Source organism: Eubalaena glacialis, chromosome 15, assembly GCF_028564815.1.
Source record: "Eubalaena glacialis isolate mEubGla1 chromosome 15, mEubGla1.1.hap2.+ XY, whole genome shotgun sequence".
Lineage (NCBI taxonomy): Eukaryota > Metazoa > Chordata > Mammalia > Artiodactyla > Balaenidae > Eubalaena > Eubalaena glacialis.
In genome coordinates this window covers 14,456,222-14,469,979 of record NC_083730.1, presented here as the reverse complement: position 1 = coordinate 14,469,979, position 13,758 = coordinate 14,456,222, and the positions used below count along the sequence as shown (strand labels likewise).

The 13,758-nt window shown below is 39.8% G+C and overlaps 1 protein-coding gene across 2 annotated transcripts in view; it reads right to left on the bottom strand.

Moving 5' to 3' along the window:
* The window catches only part of PIGN (phosphatidylinositol glycan anchor biosynthesis class N), a 166,166-nt gene that overhangs the window by 50,518 nt on the left and 101,890 nt on the right, over window positions 1-13,758 (bottom strand). The window contains exon 30 of one of the 2 annotated variants that reach the window (XM_061168922.1): window positions 3,951-4,689. The exons of the other annotated variant lie outside the window; for it this stretch is intronic. Coding sequence (XP_061024905.1) covers window positions 4,566-4,689 — 124 coding nt within the window. The 3' untranslated portion in view covers window positions 3,951-4,565. Of the gene's footprint in view, window positions 1-3,950; window positions 4,690-13,758 lie in introns of those variants that run through there. 2 annotated transcript variants of the gene reach the window in all.

The window sequence follows — 13,758 nt, the reverse complement described above, 5'->3', positions numbered from 1 at the left end:
TGCGCCGTGCGTTCCCCCCAGGGAAGTTGTCCCTGGATCACGGGACCCTGGCAGTGGCGGGCTGCACAGGCTCCCAGGAGGGGAGGTGTGGAGAGTGACCTGTGCTGGCACACAGGATTCTTGGTGGCTGCAGCAGCAGCCTTACCGTCTCATGCCTGTCTCTGCGGTCCGTGCTGATAGCCACGGCTCGCCCCCATCTCTGGAGCTCGTTTAGGCGGTGCTCTGAATCCCCTCCTTGCGCACCCCGAAACAGTGGTCTCTTGCCTCTTTGGCAGGTCCAGACTTTTTCCCGGACTCCCTCCCAGCTAGCTGTGGCACACTAGCCCCCTTCAGGCTGTGATCACGCAGCCAACCCCAGTCCTCTCCCTGGGGTCTGACCTCCGAAGCCCGAGCCTCAGCTCCCAGCCCCCGCCCGCCCCGGCGGGGGAGCAGACAAGCCTCTCGGGCTGGTGAGTGCTGCTCGGCGCCGAGCCTCTGTGCGGGAATCTCTCCGCTTTGCCCTCCGCACCCCTGTGGCTGCGCTCTCCTCCGTGGCTCCGAAGCGTCCCCCCTCCGCCACCCACAGTCTCCGCCCACAAAGGGGCTTCCTAGTGTGTGGAAACCTTTCCTCCTTCACGGCTCCCTCCCACTGGTGCAGGTCCCATCCCTATTCTTTTGTCTCTGTTTTTTCTTTTTTCTTTTGCCCTACCCAGGTACGTGGGGAGTTTCTTGCCTTTTGGGAGGTCTGAGGTCTTCTGCCAGCGTTTAGTAGGTGTTCTGTAGGAGTTGTTCCACATGTAGATGTATTTCTGATGTATCTGTGGGGAGGAAGGTGATCTCCACGTCTTACTCCTTCGTCATCTTGAAGGTCTCCCCCCGACACCCTTTTTTGAAACAGTATGATAAGCTGAGGTTTTTAAGTGCAAAAGTATGTAGGGACACTTCTGAAGTATGTGTGCCAGGTGGAAGGGAGACTTGAAGGTTGGGTCTGTGGTCAAGCAAGTGGAAGTTTGGGGCATATTGCTATCTTCTCCCTTCACAATGCACATACCAAATTAAATTCCCCAGTACTATAAGAAATACACCTATTTAGCTTTGACTAGGTGTTTCTCAAATATATTTGATCAGGGAACCTTTCTTATTATGACATTTATTTGTAACCTAAGAAACCCATGTTCCAAGGGACATACTTTGAGAAATGCTGCTGTATGGCAAATACTGCAGTACTCAAGGTGGTGAGTTAACAATTGGGATCTGTGTTGGTGTCTCTAAGGAAATTAGTAAGTGATACATTACTTCTCAAATGTTCTTTTTATAGAATGAGTATTAAGAGCAGAATTCCCACCCACCTTTTTTACAAACCACACTGATGCAGAAATGGGAAAATTCTACAAGATATTACTACAGTGCTGAAAGCACATACCCTAACAATCCCACTCTCAAGCATTTTACAGATAGAATGTCAGTATAAAAAGAACAACTCTGAAAAGGTGAGACATCACCAAGTTAATCTCAGATCTCTTAAAGTAGTCCTCAGAACTGCTTGAAGGGGATCCTCCCCAAATGATTGAGTTGGTTTAGCTCATTCTCTGTGGGGGGCTCCCGCAGCTCCCCTCCCCGACCAGAGAGCATCTAATGTATATCGGAGAGCTCACTTGGTTCTCCCCAGAAGAGCTCCAGGAACCCGCAGCGCCTCTAGAGACAATCCCCATGCAATGCCCCGACCCCATGCCCTCTGGGCCTGCTCCATCAGAAATTACATATTTGATGGCACAGTTACGTATCAAAAGGTGAAGGCCAAAGGAGTCCCCAGTCCACTACAGGTGTGTAAGGGTGGGGCTGGAGGTGGGGGATATATATGCTCCTAATATCTGAGTTGACTGAAATTCGGAATGAGTTTTTCATGAGGAACAGTATCATAAGTGATGAGTAGATTTTCTAGGTAAGTAGTTCAGCTCTATCATTGTTAAATCGTTTGAGGGGATTATTGTGAGAATATACTACCGCTTGTAACATTATTTCCTGAAAAAATAAAAACGCATTTTGAGTTCTAAATACAGCACATTAAAAAAAATAGTACAGAGAATTAAAGCATTCATAAATTACAGACAGGCTGCAGATAGTTTCCTAAATCCTTAGGGTTTCCTCCAAGATTTATTCATGGTCCATGTGACATAGCATGGTTTTTTTTTTGTTGCTCAATATTTTCTCAACCTGATATGCCCACTTTAATTCTTACAGCAATTCTTAATTTAAACAAATGTTAATCAGCAAATGTCTTAAGTCTTGACTTGAAAATCTGGTATTTATAGTTAGAATGAAAAAGTAAGTGCCTTAAACAGAAATATATTTTACTTAAATCTTATTTATATTTTCTCTGTTTTTCAATATAGAAATACGCATTTCAAAACACTTCAAGATATTCTGATAAGCTGCGCAATAGAAAAGGCCCATCCAGTGCACTGTTCCCAGGTGAGTCTGAGGGGTCCTGTCACAGTAGAGCAAGGCCAGCCTGTGGCTGCAGGGGCAATCCCTGTTTTGTAAATTCATACTGACTTGAAACAATATTAAAAAGATGTGCTTCGAAAAGCAAAATAAAGCACAGAGCACCTTTTACCATGTTGTAATAAAATATTCATTAATTCCTCCGTGTGAAAATCTGGAAAAAGATGAAAGGCAAAACTAGATATAAAAGGAAAAATAATAAGTGTTTATAAAGTCAGTTTTCTCTGACTTGTGAAAAGACTGATCAAAAATCCTTTGAGGCCATGTGAAAGTTCATGGGTTCTCCATCTGCCAATACCACTTCAGCAGCTTCTTAGCTGTCCACCTAGATTTCATATTACAGACTGCATGAGGTCTTACATTGACATCAATACGTCTCTTGTTTTTTTGTACTATAATGCTTTCGCTGGTATACCATGAAGTACTATCACAAGTCAATTATAACTATACTTCATCATAAATAGGAATTAAGAAAGTACATTTTGCCAAATTGATTTTTGAATCTCCTAAATTGTATCTGTTCACTCACCTGCCAATTTGAAAAATCTGCTAATTTGTAGAGGGCTTCCTCATCATTAATATGAATTAGTGATGCTATAACTTAATTCAAAATCAATTTTTTAAAATGGGACTCAGACCAAGAAAGCTTAGCATCAGCTAAACTCTCCTGGCACACCATGGGCAAAAGGCCAACTCCACAGTGATATCTAAAGGTCACTTTATGAAAAATCCAAATAAAAATTACTCTCAAAATATTTTGTCCATTAAAATTAGTTTATGAATAGAAATTAAACTTTAACGAGAGGACTTTGGGCCTTTGAGCTAGAATCTCACAACCAGAAAGAAAAGCAATTTTAACACTGACTTATGATATTTTCAGAAAGTTTAACCATTGATTTAAAGAATTCTGTTGGAATAATGCATGATAAAAGCTTTGGAAGTAACAGTTATTGAATCTACAATTAAAAACTAATCATTTAGGGGCTTCCCTGGTGGTGCAGTGGTTAAGAATCCGCCTGCCGAAGTAGGGGACATGGGTTCGAGCCCTGGTCCGGGAAGATCCCACATGCCGCGGAGCAACTAAGCCCATGTGCCACGACTACTGAGTCTGCGCTCTAGAGCCCGTGAGCCACAACTACTGAGCCTGTGTGCCACAACTACTGAGCCTGCGCCCTAGAGCCCATGCTCTGCAACAAGAGAAGCCACCGCAATGAGAAGCCCACGCACTGCAACGAAGAGTAGCCCCCGCTCTCTGCAACTAGAGAAAGCCTGCGCACAGCAACGAAGACCCAATGCAGCCAAAAATAAATAAATAAAATAAAATTTTTTAAAAACTCATCATTTAAGTCTTTTTCCCCATGGACAAGACACAAATAACAAGCTTTTTCTGCTTTTCTATCTCCAGAAATTCCATGCTAATCCAGAAATGGAAAAAAAAAAAAAAAAAAGTGAAGGTCAAACCTGCATCTATCTGATTGACTACAAAAACTAAAAAAGCACTAAAAAGCATAAAATAGTATTGCTGAATACTGAAGAAAAATGAAAAACACCTGCAAACATTTTTCTACACATCCTGATTGTCTTTCTAATGTTGTTTAGTAGTTAGAACTACTTGCAAAACAAGTGCTGAGAGTTGATAAATATTTATGGTGCCACCTGGTGATTTACTTCATGTTCAGCCAGTGCATTGATTTTTGGATGTGATCAGTACTGCCCCCTCAGGAGCACATTCTCCTCTGCATATAATACAGGAAGCTGTACAGCTGGGGACCAGAGACTGTTACAGGTGCTCTGAAACATCGGTGAGAAGAGTTGCCAACTAAAGGAAAAAATGAAAATGCAGAATGCTTTACTCTGCTTTTCCACAGACGTAACCACGACTTCATGAAAAACCTAAAGAAAATGGAAGCTCCTTTATTCCAGATAACCTGTAAATTCAGAATTCCACATATAATTTCCTTTAGATGAGCAGAGTATGTTATACATTAATATCCATCTTCTTTATGAATCTGTGATAAGATTTTAGTTGACAAGGAGAATGAGAAACAGGATCTGGATGCTGAATGATGGCTTTGGCAACATCATATGAGGTGGCTTTTGGGTCTGCCACACAGTGTGAGTTTCTTTGTTGTGAGCATCTGTGCCAGGCCATTGAGAAACACCAGAAAGATGGTCATGGACATGACAATCACATAGTGGCTGATGCTACAGAAGGAGAAAAAGAAACATGTTACAGGCAGAGAGAACACATAAGAGGAAAAGCATAAGATTCCTCTAACTAATGTTTCTAAATGTACAGTTGATCCTTGAACAACTCATGGATTAGGGGTGCCGACCCTCTGAGCAGTCAAAAATCAGCTTATAACTTTATAGTTGGCCCTCAGCATCCAAGGTTCCTAGGTATCTATGGTTTGGCATTCTCGCATTCAACCAACCACGGATCTTGTAGTACTGTAGCATTTACTACTGAAAAAAATCCACATATAAGTGGATCCATGCAGTTCAAACCCACGTTGTTCAAGGGTCAACTGTGTATATAAAATACACAGAATTACAGAGGATACCAATGATTTTGAAATAGATATCAATATGTTAAAAAGAACAAATTTGTTGTAGAAGTAGTGATGAACATAATATTTTGAGATAGCTCCAACAACTATAATGATATGAAAACGTCTGATTGGTATTAGTAGTGCCTGTGTCTTTGTCACCATTAGAAACTGAATTTTAAAATTTAGCTTTTAGAAAAATAAAGATAATTTCCCCCCTCTAATTCTTACATACTCTGAATAATATCCACAGACTCCCCAAGATGTCCCCAAGTTAAGTATTCTGATATTTTAGAACATGCCATCCCATGTTTTGACATAAGTTAGAAGTACTTTGACAAAACTACCAGCCACAAAGAAAGAAAAATGTTACCAAACTCAAATTCAGTGAAGCGAAAGTTTTAGTCAAAGAATCTAAACAAAAGAAAAGGGACACATCTCTCTATTAATCTCAGAGTCAAAGCTACTATCCCCTAGACTTCCGGAAAAAGATAGAATACTCTTAAAATTACTCAATCCCAGTTCCCATCTATCAGCAATAATAAATGTTCAGTTTTTCTTTTTAAACACAGTACATAGTACATGGCTTGATGATAAATTTGGAAATATGGAAAGAAATTTAGGACACAGATATGACAAATGTGCAACAAAGCAGAGGCTTCCTATAGTGATACTAGTACAGTATTGCCCAAGCTAAGCTTCAGTGCAGATTGGCAAGTTATTTATTCACAATGCCTATCAGAGTTGTGTTTAACTATCTAACTTCATAATAGACTCGCACCTTTTACACCCTTCAACAAAGGTGAAGGGAAGGTTCCGCAGGCCTGTAACCAAGCTGGCTTGATGAAGGGAGGTCATATTTTCTCCCCTTTCCTTTCCTCTACCCCCAGCAAACAGAAGTCCTGGTGTGGGTTAAAGAAGCCCCTTCCTAAGAATGGCCCCCAGGACAAGCCCCAGGGAACTTGTATTAGGGCATCTGGGAAGGTGCCTTTTGGGTGCATGTAAAACAGGCCGATCACAGAGAGGGACATGGAGACTAAGGGGAAAGGGAACAGCAGCCTGCAGGCCTCCCTCCCACCTTCTCAATAACTCCAGTCCAATAGGTGGGCAGCCCCCCAAAATGTCAAACTGCTGGCCCTAGGCCAACCTAGGCAAAGCTTCACTGTGCTGTCAGGTAACTGCCCCATAGGCAAGGCCCCTCAAGGCCAGGAAAGAAGGTCCTCTACTCTATGCAGCTTTTATTTATTTATTTATTTTTGGTATTGTTATAAGCTTTTAAGTAAGAACCTCCAGTTGTAAAGCTTTATGGTTTGATAAGATTTCCTTTGGAAAGGCACTGATTCCTATTTAGAATCTTTCTCTAGATTCACTGGTTCATCTTGTAAAGTAAATTTGATATAGAAGATCTGGCTAATTAAAAAATAAGAATGAGAACTAGTTATGTTAGAAATCTGGTTCTGGACTAGGGTAGGCTCCTGACCTAAAAAGAAAACAATAAAATTAGATCTTTAACTGCTAGCCAAATATTAACATTAAGTTAGGATTTTTGAATGTTTGTTTATTTTCACTGTAAAAATAATGTAATAGAATATTGGACCTGGAAATTTTTTTCTACTTAAATTTATGCGTGTATGTGTTTGTGTGTATGTGTGTTTGTATATATTTTTTTAACCCTGAATGAATATGATATAGCTCTTATCTACCACTTAATTATGTAGATTTTACAAAGCTACTTTCCAACTTTAGTAGCTACAGGGGAAATAAATCACTGATAATTATTTATTTAAAAATGAAAACAATGATAAGACATGTTTATCATTCTACAAAGCCCTTCTGGGAATAAAACTATCTAGATATTTATTTTAACAGAATGCTCTTGAACAACTCATGCCAAAATAGACAAGATTATGTTACTAAAATTATGTGAGTTATGCTGAAATTTTATCACACATAAGTTGGTAACTGGTTGACTGATCTTACTTTAAACATCTTCCAAAGTGGGGCAATTCAAGTTTATCACAGCACAGAGGTGTTAGAAAAATAGAAGCTTTAAAAAAAAAATCAGAAAAACTTCCTTTTCCAGGAGATGGAGTAGGTGTACTTTCCTCTATTCTTCCTGCCAAGTACAACTAAAAACTCTGGGCATTGTATATAAAAGAAACATAAGAAGACTGAACAATGGAAAGAATACAGACAGGTTAAGGATCTTGGGACCCAAGGAATGACACAGTGGGTAGTTTCCTGGATTTTCTTTTTGCTGGAACAAATTGGCAAACCAGAAATGCCAACGGACATAGCCCAAACCCCCCCCCCCAAACAACCCAACATGATAACAAAAGCCTACTCTCCAGCCAAAGGACAGACAAGGAATGGGGCAGGCCCAAAAGATGGAAAACTTTTAGACAGTAACTGTTCCACTTCAGCCAGAAACCACAGAAAAAAGGGTGGTTCGGCTCCTACCTGCTCCAGCAAAGGCCGAGTGGGGAGCCTACACTTCCACCCTCACCAGGCTGTGATGAGGTACTCCAACCCCCATCCATCCCTGACCCTGAACCCCCATGGCATGCGAGAACGCTGAGTAGGGAAGCTGGTACTTTCACCCAAACCTGGCAGTGACAAGCAATTCCCACTGTCCGACAGTGTCAGTGGAGACCAACGTGAGAAGCCTCGACTTGCACCCCCATCCAGCAGTAATGAGGGCCCCCCTCACTGGGGTAGTATCAGAGGAGGCCCAGTGGAGAGTCATTCACCTCCGCCCAGAGTTAACAAGGCCATTCCCCTCCCCACTGTGATGTTAGTGGAGGTCATGTAGGGGAGCAATAAGGACTTCCAACCCTTCCTAGCCACGGAAATACCAGGGGAGGCCCAGTGGGGAACTGTAATTCCTTCCCCTGACCTGTAATAACGAGGAGACCCCTTTGGGTGTCAATGGAGGCTGAATGGGGAACCTGGATTTCTACTCCAGTCAGTCAAAAAACAGTTTGGTAGTTTCTTATAAAACTAAACATGCAACTACTGTATGATCCAGCAAGTGTACTTCTGGACATTTATCCCGAAAAAATAAAAGCTGATGTTCACAAGAATGTTTAGAGGCTTAATTCATAATAGCCCCAAACTGGAAATAACCTCAATGTTCTTCAATGGGTGAATGACTAAACAAACTGTGGTACATCCATACTACAGAATACTACTCCGAAATAAAAAGGAATGAACTACTGAAACACACAACAACCTGGATGAATCACCAGAGAATTATGCTGAGCAAAGAAAGCTAATCCCATAATGTTACATACTGTATAATTCCACACATGTAACATTCATGAAATACAGAAATGAAAAAAAAGATTAATGGTTGCCAGGGGTTAAGGAGGGACGGAAGCAGAAAGGAAGTGGTTTTGCCAATAAAAGGGCAACACGAAGGATCCTGTGTTGATAGAAGCTGTTCTGTATCTTGACAATATGAACGTCAATATCCTAGTTGTTCTATAGCTTTGTTGCATGAAGTTACCCTTGGGGGTAACTGGGTAAAGGGAGTAAAGGATTTCTGTATTATTTCTTACAATCTCATGTGAACCCATAATTATCTCAAAATAAAATGTTTAATTAAAAACAACTGGCAGCTTGCAGACAACACAAAAACAGGAGGTGGGCTGGCTTGTGCTAAAGGGTCATAGATTGCTGACCTCTGCCCTAGGCTGTCAGGTCCCTGGAGGCAGGGACCATGGTCTCTGTTTCTCTCCCCATTGCATCTCTAAGGTCCAATTCAAGGCCTTGTGGGCCCTTCAATCAATATTTGTTAAATTATTAAAAATGGTAATTTGTAATTAAAAGAAATCAGAAAATCTTCTTTTGTTTTATATACCCTGGCAGATTTAACCTGGACTGAAATCAGACTCCCCTAAAATAAAAGTCATAGACATATAATCAAAATTAAATGATAAAAAACAAAATCCCAAAATATTTAAAGAAACGAAGAGTCTCTCCCAAAATGAAGTAAAACTAGCCCTAGGAGATATTAAAACATAAAGATAAATGTAATTCTGGCATTAGAATCAATAATCAGAACCAGGGAAGGGAACAGAAAGCACTGTACACTAAAGATAAAGGAAGCATCACAAAAAACTCATGACTGTTCTGGCTAGGCTCACTTTAATTTTATGGGCACAGATGAGATTTGGTTCTCATGAATGCCTCAATTCTGACTGCACACTTCTGAATTATTTTTCTGTCTCCAAGTCAAACCATTTAATGTCCTTTCTTCTCTCCTCAAAGTTCTATCACCTTCCTCCCCTCTCAGTAGATGACTTTGCTTATTTGAGAAAACTTTATTGAGAGCTAAGAGAGAACTTCTCTTCTTGCCCCAAACCTACTAAAACACCCATATCTGTCCATATTTCTTCCTGCACCTGATCCTGTCTAAAACAAACCCCTCCACTTCTATTTTGGATCCTGTTCCAACTTTCCTACAAAAGGACTTTACTTTTGCAATGATCCCCCCCCTTCTCTTATAGAGACATTTTCCCCTTCTCTAAAGTGAGCAAAGCTGTCACCACACAGATGTGTAATTTCTCTCATCCTAAAAATAAAAGAAAAACTCTCCCAAGATCCCATGGCTTCCTCTGGCACCATCCTAATTTAAGGCATTTTAAATTTGATATGTAAAACCCAGCTCTTAATTTCCCAAATCTTCCTTCATCAACCTCACTTTTCTGAGGGGCTTCTCCATCTCAGGAAATGGCTTTACCATTCATTCACTTAGTTACTCAAGATAAAAAACCTAGGAGTCACCCTTGATTCTCATCTTTTCTTCTCCTAGCACATCCAGTCCATTAACAAATTCTACTCACCTCTCTTTCAGAATACTTTGTAAATCTAGCCTCTTGTTACCATTTTGAATCGCTGCCCTAGTCGAAGCTGTCATCATCTCTAGTTTAGAATACTGCAAGAGCCTCTTAACCAATCTTCCTCTTCCCTCTCTCGATCCCTGAGTATGTTCTCCATATTGGCCAAAGTGTTGTTTCCAAATGTAAAGCGTATCAAATACTTCCCTGCTCAAGAGTCTAATGCTTTGCCTTATACTTGGAATAAATTCCTAATTCCTTACAATGACCTTCAAAGCCATAAGTGACATCAACTGTCTTTCTGAACTCTCTCCCTACCATGTTTCTCTTCACACCTTTCTCGTCACAATAACCTTCATGTTTTCAAAAGTAATGACATCGGGAAATGGTTATCATAGAAAGCCAACTTAAAAAAAAAACAAAACACACCCTGTATATGTTTGCATATAAATTAAGTCTAAAAGGAGATACATCAACCTGTTGGACAGAGGTTAACTCTGAGACATTGAATTATGTGGGACTTCTTACTTTTTCTACATGCTTTCAGTATTTTCTACAATGAGCTTGTGATACGTTTCTATTTATGTGATGTTTACAAATTATGGTAGGTTTAGACATAGAACTCTTGGCCGAGCTCATAATTATCACAGAAATCTTCAACTCTCTCCAACTTCTGTTCCTCACAGGACATTTCAAAATCTGCAACGGTTCCTGAGATAAAAATCCTCAACCCAATAAGCTGGATATAATGGTCACAATTCCTCATGTTATAAGAAGGTTCACTCCCCAACCCAGAGACTAGAGTTTGGAGTCAGAGGTGAGATGAGGGACAGAGTGCAAACCGCCCAGTCTACAGCCTCGAGGATCAAATCCAGGACAGCCCAATCTGACCCTGGTTCCATGGGAAGACCAGGCAAGGAGGTTAGGAGGCAGGCAGATGAAGGAAAGCCATGAGGACTGTAAAAGGTTACACTATAAAACGAATATACAGAATGTGGCCTATCCATACAATGGAACACAATTCAGCAATGAAAGGGAACAAAGTACTGATCCATGCTACAACATAAAGGAATGCCAAAAACATCACACTAACTGGAAGAAGCCAGATGTGAAAGACTACATATTGTACGATTCCATTTTTTGAAATGTCCAGAATAGGCAAATCTGTAGAGACAGAAAGCAGATTAGTGGTTTCCGGGGGCCAGGTATGGGAATTGCATAGGACTGCATTAGGCACGGGAGAATTTTTTGAGTGATGGAAATATTCAAATACTAGATTGTGGTGATGGTTGCACAACTCCATAAATCTGCTGAAAATCACTGAAGTGATTTAAATCATTTAAAACCTTAAAATGGATGAATTTTATGATATATAAATTATACCTCAATAAAGCTGTAAAAAAAAAAAGAAGAGATTATATCCTAGCAGATGTTTTTTCCATTAAATTTTACTATCACTTTTAGGTGTTTTTAAAAACTTTAAAATATTAAATATGACTTGATCTCTTAACAAAGTAGTTTTGTAAAACCAGAAAAGTAGGCGACCCATCCTCAAATTTAGTGACAGTCTATTTATAAAAGGTATTCCACAGATCACCTATCTCCTTGGCCTGAAGTGGCCTGAAATCATGGACTCTTGGCTCATTTAAGCTAACATCGTTGGCAGGGAACAGTTGTGAAGTTCATCATCTTCGTGCCATTGAGTCTAAGGCATTCAGTTTGTTATATTTTCCATCAATCAAGTCTTGGTGTCATCATAGCATAGCAGAGTTAAAGGAGCATCAAATTTCTACTTGAAATGAGTTCCGCTGTTCCCACTCTCTCCCCTTGACTATTTTGACAGCATTTTAATCAGTAATTCTAAAGGTATACATATGAGATGGCAGAGGGACAGGGTCTGTGTGTGGAGGGGCATACAGAATCACCAGACAGGCCTGTTCAACGTGTACAGTGGGTGATAAAAGGCTGATTATACTTCTCAATTAGGATAATGGGCAATAGAAGCAGGTCCTATCTGTCAGATGTACTGGGGAAGAAACAGGTTGAGAATCATTGATTTTAATAAAGCTTAGTATTCATTGTCAAGTGTAAAGATATTTTATGGCACTTATTAATTACATTTAGGAGGATATTAAAATATTACTGAACTTAATGATAAGTTTTCACTATATCTAAAGATAGAAGTGATACTTTAGTTGTCATTTATATTTTAATAATGTATAACAATAGTGCATGTAGGAAACAAAGTCCAAATGAATACCACTGTCAAACTGAAGTTCAAACTGATGATGATGACTCTTCACCTCATATCAAATACATTGAGAACATAAATTTAAATCTATGTTTTTATAGTTATGAAAATTCCCTCAAAGGAATTTTTTCTCTAGTTTAAAAATGCACTTCTCTCATTATGCAATATAAAAAGCAATACTCTGTAAAGTTTATGGCCTGCTATAAATGAAGAAACTGTGTAAAAGATCAAAAGAAGAAAATGCTAAATTATAGCTCTGTTGGCCCAACTCAGTTTCATGGCCTGGGTAGGATATTTTTCACATGGCTGTTGAAAAAAACACCTGATGCCACAAGGTTCTCCAGAAAACCACTGAAATTACACCTACGGTTTCAGGTGATCATACTGACTGGAGTGTATTCCTTTAAGAGTTTCCATTAAAGTCTGGTAAAATCTGCTCCAAAGATGCATTTTGAACATATTGGACTATACTTACAAACAGATATCCTGTCTTATGCCCTAGAAATGCAATCTTTATTTTTAAAGACACTATTATTTATTAACCTGAAACTCATAGCTGAGGAATCTCTCCAACCTATTTTGAAAACCCACTGCAGTCCCCATGATGGCACTACAGACATTACAGATACATGTCACTACAGACACTACAGATACATGTCAGACTGCATTCATGGGGGTCATTAGCCCCTAGTCCTCTCTCAAATTCTAGGACAGGTTCTCACCATTTATGTATTTATAAAGCAATAAAATAGGACAAAAGGACAACATTCCACTCCTGTGAATAATAGGCATGGAATGGCTGAAGTTATTAACTGTATTACTAATACAATGGAGTTTGGAAATAAAATTTGTCACAAAGGGAAACCACTGCAGGAGCACAATTCAAATAACCCTGGTTCCCATTAAGGAAATTCTGACAGTAAGTTTAATAATATCTGCAACACGACAAGGAACTGCTCAGCTTTTCAAATGTATATCCACATAGGAATAATTAGCAAGCCAAAACTTAACAGCAATATTCTCACAAATAAAATGCAGGAAAAAGTAGAATAATGAAGTTTTGATAGGTGAACCTTATTATATGGTGCTTTAGTTTTGGATCTTGAAGTGTATTTTCCCACACTATCCAAGCCTTTTCCTGGCAATCAATCAGATGCCTATGAAGATGCATGAACCACTTCTGCGCATTAGACCTGCATCACATGGTTCACTGCGGCACTATATGCCATTACTGCTATACAGGATGCAAAGGAAAGATTTTAGAATTCTAACTCACCAACAAGACCAGCAGCAGCAACGAAAACCTCACCTTGCAGCATCAATTGGGGCAATTCCACTTAGAAAGCTTAATTCCACTAACTCAGATTTCATTTTGTCTCTCCATCCCAACCTCTTCCACCTCCCCGCTCCCCATCATCTTCCTTTCTTAAGTAGGCATCTTTTGTACAATACAATAAAAGACAAAGAAGACAAACAGAGCAGAGCAAGGAGATATTTCAGCAGAAATGACCGGGAGAGGATGTGGGTAATTTATGTAGGATAGTTCAATGTTCTTAGCCTGATGAATAGAACTGAGCTCTGAAATCTGAAGTCTCTCAGAGCAAGCATCCCATTTTACCTATGGGAGTTAGAC